Source organism: Ahaetulla prasina, chromosome 10 (assembly GCF_028640845.1).
Source record: "Ahaetulla prasina isolate Xishuangbanna chromosome 10, ASM2864084v1, whole genome shotgun sequence".
In the NCBI taxonomy this organism is placed as follows: Eukaryota; Metazoa; Chordata; class Lepidosauria; order Squamata; family Colubridae; genus Ahaetulla; species Ahaetulla prasina.
In genome coordinates this window covers 29,125,588-29,140,367 of record NC_080548.1, presented here as the reverse complement: position 1 = coordinate 29,140,367, position 14,780 = coordinate 29,125,588, and the positions used below count along the sequence as shown (strand labels likewise).

The window sequence follows — 14,780 nt, the reverse complement described above, 5'->3', positions numbered from 1 at the left end:
CCAAGCGCTTATTTCGGGGTTCAAAAAAATTTAAAACAGGGTCTTATTTTCAGGAAAACACAGTATTCCTATTCCTATTCCTATTCCTATCCCATCCCATCCCATCCCATTCCAATTTCTTTTCCTAATCTAGATACAAAATTAAATCCCAAGAAAGGATAAATTCCCCGATTCGCAGAGGTCTCACCCAGCCCGTAGAAAATGTGCATGGACACATTGGAAAATGCACATTTGCAACCGCAGGGAGGCAGGAACTGCAGGCAAACATTCAGTACATCCGCGCCCTTTGGAAAGCCAGCTCAAGTACGTGACTGGCAGTCCTCGACTTACCACAGTTCGTTTAGTGACCGTTCAAAGTTACAACGGCCCCGAAAAAAAGGGAACTTATGATCGTTTTTCTCACACTTATGACCCTTGCGGCATCCCCATGGTCACGGGATCAAAATTCAACTCAACTGACAACCGGCTCGTATTTATGACGGCCGCAGTATCCCCGGGTGTGATCCCCTTTTGTGGCCTTCTGACAAGCCAAGCCAATGGGGAAGCCAGATTGTATTGAATACATTATTTCGAGGGTCTGATCTTGTTAAAACAATGTCCCTACGACCCACTCACCCTGTTGCAAAGTCCTTGCCCAGCGTGAGCACTACAATTGCCGGGACAGATCTGGAACTTGCAGCTGGGCCCGGTGTAGCCAGCTTTGCAAACACAGTGGCCCTCCTGGCATTCCTGGTTGAGGTGGCAGCTGGGCCGGCAACGGTGCACCAGGTAGGTTGCGTTGAAGCCTGAGGCCTCGCTAGAGTTGGCTTCGTAGTAGATGACCAGGAGGCCTGAAAGTTTGAACAAGGACAAAACTTGACAAGGAACCCAAGAGCTGTGTGGGCGAGAGGAGTGCGGGAGGGGGGGAAGATGTTCTTCTAAAGCTGAGTTTGTCAACCTCGGCAACTTGAAGACGGGTGGACTTCAACTCCCAGAATTCCCTAACCGGCATGCAGGGGCTTCAACTCCCAGTATGCTGGCTGAGGAATGCTGGGAGTTGAAGTCCACCCGTCTTAGAGCTGCTAAGGTTGAAAAACACCGCATTAAGGAAATGTGCTTAGAGGTTGCCTTCAGACCAGTGGTGAAATGTAAAATTTGTTACTCCTGAATAATCTTGGCTACTACTTAATAATCTCTTATTAAAAACTTCCAGTGCTGGAGCATTCACAACTTCTGAAGGCAAGTTGTTCCACTGATTGTTCCAACGGTCAGGAAATTTCTCCTTAGTTCTAGGTTGCTTCTCTCCTTGATTAGTTTCCACCCATTGCTTCTTGTTCTACCCTCAGTTGCTCTGGAGAATAGTTTGACTCCCTCTTCTTTGTGGCAACCCCTGAGATATTGGAAGACTGCTCTCATGTCTCCCCTGGTCCTTCTCTTCCCTAGACTAGCCATGCCCAGTTCCTGCAACCTCTTCATATGTTTTAGCCTCCAGTCCCCTAATCATTTCTGTTGCTCTTCTCTGCACTCTTTCTAGAGTCTCAACATCTTTTTTACATCGTGGCGACCAAAACTGGATGCTCTATTCCAGATGTGACCTTCCTTACATTGTAAAAGCATTCCAAGGAGTCTCATTTTGCACCAAAGCTAGAATCTGCCAACTTAATTTTAAGCTTTTAAATGTTTTATTGTTTTTATACATTTATGATGTGGCGAGCTGCCAGGACTTTCTCAATGGTGAGATGGGGGCGGGGATATAAATTTAATAAATAGATGTCAACCGAACTCTTTTGTTTTCCTTACCTGATACAGCTTCGACCGTAACGGGTTGGGAATGGTCCTGGCCACAGAACGCCCCGATGAGAGTCCGATCCAGCTGGATCAGTCCAGTGTCCAGGAAGTCGGGGACTCCGTCAAAAACATAGATATAGTTGTGCTAAGGAGGAATTGAAAGAGAATGCTGTGGTCCGCCAGCAGCCTGCGAAGCTCGCAGTGGAGTCGGACAATTGAGAAGGCTGGGAAGGACAATGGACCAGTCCTAGAGTCGGGGGAAGGCCCGGACAAGGGCTCTGCATTGGAGGCAGAGATGGGGCCAGGGCCATCTGGGAGCGATGTGCTGCCTCCAGAGCCTCACACCTGCATCATCCCTCTCGCTTACCATACAAAGGGTGTCTGGCTGAATAGTCAGTGTGATGGTTGGGCAGCTTTGTTCGGGCCGGCAAGGTTGGATGTCCGCCCCAGTTGACAAGACCCAGACACAGTAGGAGAGGCCGTTGAAGAGGGGTCCCCCAGCCCGCTGTGAGCTCAGGGAGGAAGAGGAAGAGAGGTTGAGGAGCAAAGTGCGCCCCACGCATTCCTGATAGCAAATGCCACCGTTCCTGCGGAAGGAAAAGAAACCCGTGGGAAATGACAGGCTCAGGCTCACACGCTCCGAGGTTTAAAAGACAATCATAATCCCGGGAAGACGGCAACCTTCGCCTTTCAAAGAAATCGCCAGGAGGCTTAAGGCTTGTGCGGGTTTCAAAATGTTTCTGCACCAGCAACAATTTTCTTCCATTCTTGGCTCAGATTAGAACCGGTGATTATAAAAAAAAAGAAGCTAACTTATAATTAAGCTTCCCTCAAATTCCAAACCAATACTAGCCAGAGGGAGGGAGGAAGAGAGGGAGAAGGAGGGAGAAAGAGAGAGAGGAAGGAGGAAGGAAGGAAGGAAGGAAGGAAGGAAGGAAGGAAGGAAGGAAGGAAGGAAGGAAGGAAGGAAGGAAGGAAGGAAGGAAGGGAGGGAGGGAGGGAGGAAGGAAGGATGGATGGATGGATCAGGGAGGGAGGGAGGGAGGCAGGGGAGGGAGGGAAGCAAGGATCAGGGAAGGAAGAGAGGGAGGGAGGCAGAGAAGGAAGGAAGGAAGAGGAGGAGGGAGAATGGATGGATCAGGAGGGAGGAGGAAGGAAGGATGGAAGAATCAGGAAGGAAGGAAAGAAGGAAGGAAGGAAGGAAGGAAGGAAGGAAGGAAGGAAGGAAGAAAAGATGGATATGGGAAGGTGGGTGGGAGGGAAGGAAGGAAGGACGGATGGATGGATGGATCAGGGAGGGAGGGAGGGAAGGAAGGAAGAATCAGGGAAGGAAGAGAGGGAGAGATGCAGGGAAGGGAGGAAGGGAGGGAGGAAGGAAGGAAGGAAGGAAGGAAGGAAGGAAGGAAGGAAGGAAGGAAGGATGGATATGGGAAGGTGGGTGGGAGGGAAGGAAGGAAGGACGGATGGATGGATGGATCAGGGAGGGAGGGAGGGAAGGAAGGAAGAATCAGGGAAGGAAGAGAGGGACAGATGCAGGGAAGGGAGGAAGGGAGGGAGGGAGGGAGGGAGGAAGGAAGGAAGGAAGGAAGGAAGGAAGGAAGGAAGGAAGGAAGGAAGGAAGGAAGAAAAGATGGATATGGGAAGGTGGGTGGGAGGGAAGGAAGGAAGGACGGATGGATGGATGGATCAGGGAGGGAGGGAGGGAGGGAAGGAAGGAAGGATCAGGGAAGATGGGAAGGAGGGAAGGAAGTAAGTTCATTCTTCAGAAAAAAGTAAACAGCCCAATTAAGGCCCTTTCAACTGCCTTTACCAGCCGATGTGACTTCATTCCCGGCAACTCGAGCGTTGCGGTCCCCCCCCGTCCAGCCTCTCACCTGGGGTCTCCCGAGTAGCCGGGGGCACAACGCTCACAGTGCAGCCCTTCGGTGGGTGGGGTGCAGTAACAGGCTCCCATGGTGCTGTGGCAATAGCCCATCTCCTCCAGGCCGTGCCCGTGGCAGGCGCATTGACGGCAGCCGCTCTGCGTGGTGGCATTCCCGTAGCTGCCTGGCCGGCAAAGATGGCAGCGTTCCCCGTGAGTCCAGTCTAGGCCCACCAATGCAGAGAAGTCCGATTGCGAGGAGAGAGAAATGGGGACAGTGAAAGACAAAGGAATGGGACAAAAGACAGGCAAGTATCTCCTTCATCATCTGGCAAGAGCTGCCTGGCCCATCATCCTGAGCTTCCAGGGCCGCCTGCGGCTCCTAAAAAATTTAGCCCCCAAGACTTCCAGAAGTTGCAATCCAACGGCAATGACTACAGGTAGGCCTCAACTTACGACCAATCACTTAAGAGATCAGCCGAAATTCCGACGGACCTACTCGAGGGCTAATTACGACCTGGATTTGAATATCTGATGGTCAGGCCCTTGTGGTCAGGGGACTGCACTTCTGGCGCTCAGCAACTGAATGAATGGGGAGTCATTTAATGACCACAACGGTTCACTTAATGACCACCGCCAAATGGTCATCAAACTGAAGTCAGTTGTGTGACGGGTCAGTTTTTAAGACTGTCACAAGTTACAGCCGTGACGGGCAGGAGCCGTTACGGTTGTAACTCAAGGAGTAGATAACCAAAAATGGGAAAATCACTAAATACAAACCAGGAGAAAACCCCATCCTTAAATTTAATGTTCATACAGGGGTGAAATGCTTCCGGTTCGCACCGGATTGCCCGATCCGGTAGTGATGGCAGCGGGCGGTTCGGCGAACCGGTAACAAAAATCCCTGCCCCCCCCATGCTCAGCTGATCCACGTGATCATCAGAGGTTTTTTTTTTAACTTTTAAAAGCATTTTTTCTTCAGCCAAAAAAATGCTTTTAAAAGTAAAAAAAATAAGCCCCTGATGATCGCACGGCTCAGCTGGGATCGTCAGAGCCTTTTGAAAGCATTTTTTCTACAATCTCTTCGGCCAGAGAAGTTGTTAAAAAATGCTTTTAAAAGGCTCCTCTGACGATCCCAGCTGAGTTGCCTGATCATCAGAGGCTTTTTTTTTACTTTTAAAGGCCAAAAAAATTTATTTATTTATTTATTTATTTATTTTATTTCTATACCGCCCTTCTCCCAAAGGACTCAGGACGGTTTACAGCCAGATAAAACAATTATATATATAATATAAAAATTAAAAAAATCTATTAAAAAACTAATTCAATTTGGCCGAATTAAAACTTAAAACAGTAATAAAACTATAATAAACCCCTGTTAAAATTACCATTACTTCAAGCCAGCCCTGCGCGGTAGAACAAAAACGTCTTCAAAAACATCTTTAAAAATGCTTTTAAAAGAAAACAAAAGCCTCTAACAATCAGGCAACTCAGCTGGGATCGTCAGAACCTTTTAAAAGCATTTTTTTACAACCTCCTCGGCCGAAGACGTTATAGAAAAAATGCTTTTAAAAGTAAAAAAAAAAAAAAAAGTTGGCCATGCCCACCCAATCACATTATCCCCCCCCAGGCTACGGCCACAGAACCGGTAGTAACAAATTTCACACTTCACCCCTGAAGTGTCCATTCAATGTGAACAAAGATGCAAAAGACCCCAAATCATGTTTGATTGCTACTCTAGCCCATTACATCTAAGAATGGGGTCTTCTCGGCCCTAAAATTGCACAGGTCTTTTTTTTTTCTTTTCAAATTCCCTTGTCCGGAAACACAACACATCTGTTCATTCGCGCGGGGCTGGCTTAAGGCTTTTCTTTTAAATTGTCTAGATTTTTAAATTTTTTAAATTTTAAATTCTATTTATGTTTTAAATTGGGGTTTTTAGATTTTAAATGTTTTAATTTTTCGGCCATCTGTATAATAAGTTTCTTAATTCATTTTTAATTGTACATGGTTTATGTTTTATCTTGGCTGTACACCGCCCTGAGTCCTTCAGGAGAAGGGTGGTCTAGAAATCTAATAAATAATAATAATAATAATAATAATAACACGGCAACGGCTTTCCGAAGGATTTGCTGGGGAGGTTGACACTCACTCTGGCATTCGTCACAAAAACCGGGGCCCTTGACGTTGCAGGTGCTGTGGAAGTGGCACCCGCAATCCAGGTTGCACTGCACACCGCTGGGGGGAGGGGTGGCCCCCGTGATGAGTTCCGTGGTCCAGCCTAAATCGCACAAACAGGTGAAGTTGGGGGCCCCGCTGCATTCTCCGTGAGCGCACTCATCGTAGCACCTGGGGGGAGGACAAAAGGAGAATCCCATTAGTCTCTTAGCTCAATGTTTCTCAACCTTGGCGCCTTTGAGATCAGCTGGCTTACTCAACTTAGGTGTGCGACCATTGAAAGTCAGAACTGGTAACTAAAGAAAGAAAGGTTGTTTTAGATTTTCTAGGATTGAGGGGTTCTTGATCCTTGACCCTAGTACTGATGGTGTTACCTGTATGGGTGGTGAAATGTCTGCAGGAAAACAACCAAGTTCAGAGAACACAAAGGACCTAAAGTCCTTTTCCTTCTCCTCCTCTCTGCAAACCTCCCTCCCTTCTAGCACTGATGATGTTACCTAGTTGGCTAATGAAACGTTTGCAAGAAGACAAGCAAGCTCAGAGAGCACCAAGAAGCCCTCATTTCAACCCTGAGCTACAATATTCTCCTTTATTCCAAGGATTAAAAAGGCAAAGAGGAAAATCAGTTTTTAAATAAAATGGTCTGCTACTAAAAGTTTAATACATAAGGACCATTGTTAAGATACCAAAGAATTTGCAAGCACATTGATAAAAAACCATTTTTAGATGGAATCTTTACCATTTTCCTTTTTTCTTCCCTAGAAAAAAAATAATAATTCATGCCCTTACAAACTGAACATCCTGTAACAAGCATCGTCTTCAAATGCACAGATCCTGATTAAAACCAGATTGGCCAGTCACATCAGTGAAGGACTGTCTAGTAAATCCGAAGATTAAACGGATTACAGCTGGCTACATGACAGCTTTAAAGCTTTTAATTCACTGTAAATGTGAATCGTCTGGAAAACCTGGAAAGTACCAGGGAGGGAGGGAAGGAAGGAGGAGAGAAGGAAGGAGAGAAAGGAAAAAGAGGAAAGGGAGGGAGGAAAGAGGAAGGAAGGAAGGAATAAGAGGAGAAGAAGGAAGGAGAGGAAGGAAAAAGAGGAAAGGGAGGGAGGAAGGAAAGAGAAGGATGGAAAGAAAGAAGGAAGGAAGAAGAGGAGAGGGACAAAGGAGAGGAAGGAAAAAGAGGAAAGGGAGGGAGGAAGGAATAAGAGGAGAGGAAGAAGGAAGGAGGAGAGAGAGGGAGGAAGGAGGGAAGGAAGGAATGGAAGGAAGGAGGAAGGAAGGAAGGAGGGAGGGAGAGAGGGAGGGAAGGAAGGAAAGGAAAAAGAAGGAAGGAAGGAGGAAGGAAGGAAGGAGGAAGGAGGAAGGAAAAGGGAAAAGAAAGAAGGAAGAAAAGGAAGGAAGGAAAAAGTAAATAGAAAAAATGAATAGCTAGCTTAAGGCCCTTTCAATACCAAATTGAGGCTCTATTTTTTTTTAGAAAAAGTAAACAGGAAAAATAAATAGCTAGTTTAGTGATGGTGAACCTTTTAGACACCGAGTGCCCAAATTGCACGTGTGCACACGCCCACACTGAAAGATGTGTGCAAACGCGGACATGTGTGCATGCATGCACAGAAGAGACCCGAAGACCAGCTGGTGGGGCATCCCCACACCGGCAGCAGGGCAAGAGGTACGATCTTTTACTTTCTTGAGCTTCTGTGTCGTCGTCTGCAGGGAAACAGAAGCTCACGAAAGAAACGCCACGGGGATCTGACCAGGGGCAACGGCCCGCATGGGCCAGCAGAGAGGGCTCTGCGTGCGACCTCTGGCAGGCGTGTCGTAGGTTCGCCATCGCGTAGCTAGTTTAAGGCCCTTTCAGTGCCAAACGGATGTCACAAAATCATCAACGGCTGTAGAGTTCCTGCCCAGAAGCATAACCAGCAAAAATTCAATCAGCCACTGTCCCTCTAGGGATCTGAAGTCTGCAAGGAACAATTAGCACTACGTGTTGTGTCTTGTCCGCTCTCACCGCAGCCGGGGTCTGCTTATCTGCTCCCGAACACGGAGGAATGTATGCCTCCTGGCCCCAGTTCTGGCTCCATGCCCAGACAAGCTGCAGAGGAGGGGGCACCTCCTGGTCCCAGCCCTGGCTCCATGCCCAAGCAGGCTGCAGAGGAGGGAGCATCCCCCGGCCCCAGCCCTGGCTCCATGCCCAGGCAAACGGAGCAGCTAGACCCCTCCCCCTCCTCCACAGCATGTGAGCCTGAGGAAAGTTTACTTCCAACAACAGCTGATTGGAGTGACCCTCCCATCAGAAGACTGGATAGGCGGAGGCAACAGAAGGAAGGGAGGGGCAGGCCTTAATGAGTGCTGAGTCATGGAGCCATACCCCATGGCCTATATAAAGGATCTGCTTTCTGGCAGTCTCTGAGTCAGGCAAAGTCGAACTTATCTTGCTGAAGTCACTTTCTGGTCTCCTGCCTGCTCTGAGGACTTTGCTAGGATTTTGGGCAGAGCTGCAGAGGCAAGCCTGATTCGGATTTCCCTGACCCGGCCGTCAGCGGAGGAGTGGGACACGACACTACGTCTGCCCAGACCCTCCTTTCATTAACAGCAGGAACCAGCAGGCGACGTCCACATAGGCAAAGCCTCTCTTAAACGGGAGAGGCAGAGCATCAATCCTCAAAACCTGCCAGTGTGTTGACCCTTTTGGTGTCGTCCTGCTTAGCAACCGTCTCTGCTTCTTCCGCCAGCCAAGTTCAGGCCCTTCCTCCCCCATTGAACGTTCTAAAGCCGGACAAACTCACGTTTGGTTGCAGAAGGCCACCCCGTCCCCTGCGTAACCTCGGTTGCAGTGACACTGAAAGGAATCCGGCGTGTTCTTGCAGCGGGCAAAGGGATGGCAGTTGGCCAAGCCCAGGCGGCATTCGTCCACGTCGGGACACTGCCCGTACGACCACTGAGCAGGGTGGGAGGGAGGCAGCCCGTGGGATTCCCACAGGGCCATTGAGCAGTTCCAGAAGGTGCTGAGGCCCGAGAAATCTCCCGCGAGGCACCTAGCGAGGAAGTCGAAGTAAAAGCCATGAATTCACAAAAAAACCCAAAATGATCGCTATTTTTTCCCCCCCTAGGTAGTCTTCTGCTACTGAACAACTCATCATACGATGGTGAACATCATCATCTTTTAATGACCCCATCATCCTTTGCGGGGTGAAATCTGGGCAACTGAATGGAGCTAGCAGAGTGTTTACTGGGCCGGATGCCCTTCCTGTCGCCAATGCGGAGTTTTGTTCAGCAGATAGATCCTCATTGTGCCCAGAGAGAGAAATATCTGCCTCTACCTAGGATCGAACTCACAGCCCACTGATTGTGAAGCGAGAGCTCCACCTCTAGGCCACTGCATCACTCTTCCATCATACGATGATTGATGAGTTTAGGTAATCCTCAATTTACAACCACAATTGAGCTCAAAATTTATCGGGGGTGAAATCCAGCAGGTTCTGGAGAACCGGTAGCAGAAATTTTGAGCAGTTTGGAGAACCGGTTGCGGAAATTTTGAGCAGTTTGGAGAACCGGTTGCGGAAATTTTGAGTAGTTTGGATAACTGGCAAATACCACCTCTCTGGCTGGCCCCAGAGTGGGGTGGGAATGGAGATTTTGCAGTATCCTTTTCCTACCATGCCCACCAAGCCACACCTACCAAACACACCACTCCCACCACGCCACACCCACAGAACTGTAGTAAAAAAATTTGGATTTCACCACTGAAATTTATGTTGCTAAGTGAGAAATTCCCAATATTGGGAGACTGCTATCCTGTCTCCCCTAGTCCTTCTTTTCATCAAACTAGACATACCCAATTCCAGCAACCGTTCTTCATATGTTTTAGCCTTCAGTCCCCTAATCCTCTTTGTTACCCTCCTCTGCACTCTTTCTAGAGTCTTGACGCCTTTTTCACATCGTGGCGACCAAAACTAGAGTTTGTATTCCAAGTGTGGCCTTACCAAGGCATTACAAAATGATATCAACACTTCGCATGATCTTGATGCTACCCTTTCTGTTAATGGTTGTAAGGTCAAGGGAGGAATTTTTTTAAAAAAAATAGTCGAAAGAGTGGACTCACCTGCCCAAGGTAGGGTTGTCGGAGTTGCCACACCAGCCGCATTCAAAGTTTTGCAAACATTCACGACAGGTGTTGAACCGGGTGCAGTCCAGGCATTGGGGCACAGAGTGAACACTGGACGGGAAAAGAAACCAATCAACTCTTATGTGCAATTCGGCAGACATAAACTAACGCCCGGAGTTGTGTATCTCCACTCTCCAGGAGGCAGCTGTCTGCAAGGAACATCCCCCACTATCCTGTCAGAGCTGAAGAAGCTTCTTGGATGAGAAGCAAAAAAACCAGAAAGTCCAGTTGCCTCCTGAAAAAAGCACTTTTGGGACTACTTCTTTCCATGTTTTATTTCCTGAATCGTGGCTTAATGGGGAGGCTAAGTATCCATGCAGCTTTGGGTGATAACGTCTAAGATAGGGGTCTTCAACCTGGGCAAGTTTAAGCCTGGCGGACTTCAACTTCCAGAATTCCCCAGCCAGCTTCTGGGAGTTTAAGTCCGCCAGGCTTTAAAAGTTGTGTCGTGTCCCACTCCTCCTCCGACGGCCGGGTCTGGGAAGTCTGTATCAAGCGTGGCCACGAAGCCTCTGCAGCTTTGCCAAAGTCCTGTCAGAGTTCTCAGGGCAGGCAGGAATCCAAGGTGTGACTTCAGCAAACCAGATGAGACTTTGCTTGACTCAAGGAATGCCAAAAAGCAGATCCTTTATATAGGCCATGGGGTGTGGCTCCGTGACTCAGCACTTATCCAGGCCTGCCCCTCCCTTCCTTTTGCTGACGTCGCCTCTCCATTCTCCGGAAGCGGGGATCCGTCCACTGTGTCTTATCGTCCTCAGCTGCCGGCAATTCTAGCTCGTGGCTGGCTTCTTGCTCATCATGCTCACATGCTATAGGAGGGAGGTTTGTTTGCTCAGTCTGTCCGGGCATGGTGCCAGGGCTGGGGGTTGGAGGCATGCCAGGCCATTCTTCTTCACTATCAGTCTCCGGCTGAGATAGCAGGAGATGGGAGGGGCCCGGCTGAGGAGAGGAGGGCGGGCGAGGCACAACAAGTTGCCACGGTTGGAGGCCCCTGCTCTGTGGCTGGAGAAGAAAGCCTCCTTAGCTATGCATTTAACTTGGGAGGAAAGGAACGTGACCTCTTGGCCTCCCCATCCTTGCTTTGGACCACCTGTCTCCAACCCACCTGTCATACCATCCACGGCAATCCCCGTAGGGGTATTTAGCCAGGTAGGCCGCAAAGTAGAAGCAGTTCCGGGTGGACTGGCACCAGGCGCATTGGCTGGAATTGGAGAGGCATTCAGTACACGTGGTACGCCTGGGTTAGAGAGAGAGAGAGAGAGAGAAAGAGAAACCATCATGCCAAGCTACGTGTCTTCTCGGAAAGATTTCCCCCATCACCCATGGTCTTCCAACCTCCAACCAACATTCAACACTTGAACCTGGACCCCCACCCTAATACTACCCAGGCTGGTTATGGACAAGAAAGGGAAGAGGGATGAACCAGTGATGTTTGCTTTGGTCCAGATAAGCCAAACCGCAGCCTTTCAGATGTTCTTCAAACAAATACCGGATGATTTGGGGCCAATTACTGGGAGGCCTGTGAATTTTAGTCCCACCTTAGGCATGAACGTCAACTGGGTGATTTTGGGCCAATCACCAGGAGACAGTGAGTTCTAGTCCCGCCTTAGGTATGAAAGCCGGCTGGGTGACTTTGGGCCAATCACCAGGAGACAGGGAGTTCTAGTCCCACCTTAGGCATGAACGTCAACTGGGTGATTTTGGGCCAATCACCAGGAGACTGTGAGTTCTAGTCCTGCCTTAGGTATGAAAGCTGGCTGGATGACTTTGGGCCAATCACCAGGAGACTGTGAGTTCTAGTCCCGCCTTAGGCATGAAAGCCAGCTGGGTGATTTTGGGCCAATCACCAGGAGACGGTGAGTTCTAGTCCCGCCTTAGGCATGAACGTCAACTGGGTGATTTGGGGCCAATCACCAGGAGACGGTGAGTTCTAGTCCCACCTTAGGCATGAACATCAACTGGGTGACTTTGGGCCAATCACCAGGTGACGGTGAGTTCTAGTCCCGCCTTAGGCATGAAAGCCAACTGGATGACTTTGGGCCAATCACCAGGAGACTAGGAGTTCTAGTACCGCCTTAGGCATGAAAGCTGACCGGCTGTCCCTTCGGCCAATCACTCCCTTTCAGACCAACATATCTCGCAAGTAGTAGGGAAAATAGGAGGAAGGGGCATTAGACGTGTTCACTATCTTGAGTATAGGTGCGATATAATTAAAATAAGACATAAATAACATCCCAAAGGCCAGCATCTTCCCAGCACACTCACTGATTGCAGAGTTTGGGACATTCCTTGGGCGAGCGGATGGCCGTGTTAAGACGCCCTCGGCGACTGCAAAGAAAATCTCCTTTTTTACTGCTATTGACTTGCCATTCGCAGAACGGATCCTGGGGGGGAAGAGAACAAAGTTAATCTGCTGACAAAGTCAGGACAGCCAGAGCTGGCTCAAGAAAGTAATTCTAGGGAATTCTGGGAGTTGAAGTCCACAAGTCTTACAGTTGCCAAGTTAAAGCCCAGCAGACAGCCCAGTCACTGCCTTGCATGCAAACCTGCAAATTCTTCCCTTCAAATGCAGATTATTTTCCCTTAAGGCCCCCTCTTCTTTCCTACCTTGCTACAGGTGTGGCAGTCGCGGTAGTCTTCACACAAGATGCAGTTGCCGGGCACCAGGATAAGGCGCACGGTGCTGGGACCGCAGCCGCCCACATCGTCCTGATAGGCCAGCCGCCGATGGCAGGTGGAGCTGAGCGGGCACCACCCACAGCCCTGATCGGCCAGGCAAGCGAGACACGAATGGTAAGTGGTGCACAGCTCAGACCGATAGGGCTCCAGAAAAAAATAGGAGATTTCCTGGACAAGGAAGGTGGGAAGAGTGAGGACAAGCCAGGTTTCAGCATCACAAATCTATCCCATGGCTGGGGTCATGCGCTCGATATTCCAACTACACTAGATAGCCTGGCCCTCTCTCACAGGCCCACATTCCTCCCCCAACTTTCTTTCTTTCTTTCTTTCTTTCTTTCTTTCTTTCTTTCTTTCTTTCTTTCTTTCTTTCTTTCTTTCTTTCTTCTTTCTTTCCTTCCTTCCTTTTTCTTTCTTTCCTTCCTTTCCTTCCTTTCTTTTACTTTCTCTCCCCAAGTTTCTTTTTCTTTCTTTCTTTCTTTCCTGCCTTTCCCCAACTTTCTTTCTTTCTCTTTCTTTCTTTCCTTCCTTCCTTTCCCCAACTTTCTTTCTTTTTCTTTCCTTCCTTCCTTCCTTTTTCCCCCTTTCCTCCTTCCTTTCCTTTCCTTCCTCCTGCCCTCCCTTCCCCTTCCCCTTCCCCTCCCTCCTCTTTCCCCTTCTCCTTCCTTTCTTCCCTCCCTCCCTCCTTGTTTTTGACACCAATAGACAAATTCCCATTAGCCTTTAAGTATCAGAAAGAAACTCCTCTGTAACTCAGTGGGAAAGAAGAGAGAGGGAAGGGGAGCCCAGAGACTCGCAAGATTCTGTTACTAGAGTCCATTTCAACTGATGTCATCAGGAGGGATTTTCCACTCCACGGAACATCGTTCTAGATTAGGGGACCCCCCCCCCACCTGCTGGCTTCTTGCAAGGCACTAAAGACTTGGTTTTTTATTCAGGCCTAGGGACCTGAATTTGTGATCTTCAGTGACGCTCGGCTACAATAGGTTTTTATTTTATATTATGTATTTTATTTATCTACTTTACTGTAAGACACTCGAAGTCGTGTATGTGAAAAAGGCGGCGATATAAATCAAATAACTATAGTTTTCCTGTGAAGGGAGTTTCCTGATGTGTTTCATAAGGGCTTATGCCACGCCGAGGCCGAGATACTCACGCTGCCTCCTGGCACACCTGTGCGATCCCAGGTGAGGGTCAATTCGCTGGTTTGTCCGTTGCCAGAGTTATTGAGGTGGCCTTCGACCAGCACCGCGTACTTATTCCCTCTCTCCGTGCTGGGAAAAAGGCGTTCAGCCCCAGGACGCTGAAGTAACCGTTTCTCTTTTTCCTGTTGCACTGCCCAGCTGCCCACCTTCTCCTGCAAGGAAAGCAACCCGGGATAAGCGGACAAAAGACTGAGGCACGAAGAAGGGATTCACCTTCGGAGAACCTGCTGAGCCTAGTGATTAAGGTCCTGGCCTAGAAACTAGGAGACAGTGAGTTCTAGACCTGCCTTAGGCATGAAAGCCAATTGGGTGACTTTGGGCCAATCGCCAGGAGATGGTGAATTCTAGTCCCACCTTGGGCATGAAAGCCAATTGGGTGACTTTGGCCCAATCTCCAGAAGACTGTGAGTTCTAGTCCTGCCTTAGGCATGAAAGCCGGCTGGGTGACTTTGGGCCAATCACCAGGAGACAGTGAGTTCTAGTCCTGCCTTAGGCATGAAAGCCGGCTGGGTGACTTTGGGCCAATCACCAGGAGACAGTGAGTTCTAGTCCTGCCTTAAGCATGAAAGCCGGTTGGGTGACCTTGGGTCAATCACTAGGAGACTATGAATTCTAGTTCTGCGTTAGGCACGAAAGCCAGCTAGGTGACCTTGGGCCAATCACTTAAGAGTTCTAGTTCCTCCTTAGCCAGCTGAGTGACCCTGAGCCAGTCTATCTCTCTCTCTCTCTCCCTCCCTCCCTCCATCTCTCTCTCTCTCTCTCTCATCCCCACCCACCTCACAGGGTTGTTGCTGAGGACAAAACAGGAGGAAGAAAGCATGCTGGGTGACTTTGGGCCAATCACCAGGAGACCGTGAGTTCTAGTCCTGCCTTAGGCATGAAAGCCAGCTGGGCGAGTTTGGGCCAACTCACCTCAAAG

At 49.1% G+C, this 14,780-nt stretch overlaps 1 protein-coding gene across 1 annotated transcript in view; it reads right to left on the bottom strand.

Annotated features, from left to right (window-relative positions):
- MEGF8 (multiple EGF like domains 8) overlaps positions 1-14,780 on the bottom strand; it is a 73,142-nt gene that overhangs the window by 38,700 nt on the left and 19,662 nt on the right. The window contains exons 16-26 of the mRNA XM_058196106.1: positions 13,813-14,013; positions 12,588-12,827; positions 12,246-12,364; positions 11,086-11,217; positions 9,918-10,031; positions 8,602-8,850; positions 5,781-5,977; positions 3,642-3,852; positions 2,135-2,354; positions 1,780-1,912; positions 616-830 (exon numbers count right to left, since the gene is read on the bottom strand). Of these exons, the coding sequence (XP_058052089.1) occupies positions 616-830; positions 1,780-1,912; positions 2,135-2,354; positions 3,642-3,852; positions 5,781-5,977; positions 8,602-8,850; positions 9,918-10,031; positions 11,086-11,217; positions 12,246-12,364; positions 12,588-12,827; positions 13,813-14,013 (2,031 nt within the window). The remainder of the gene's footprint in view (positions 1-615; positions 831-1,779; positions 1,913-2,134; positions 2,355-3,641; positions 3,853-5,780; positions 5,978-8,601; positions 8,851-9,917; positions 10,032-11,085; positions 11,218-12,245; positions 12,365-12,587; positions 12,828-13,812; positions 14,014-14,780) is intronic.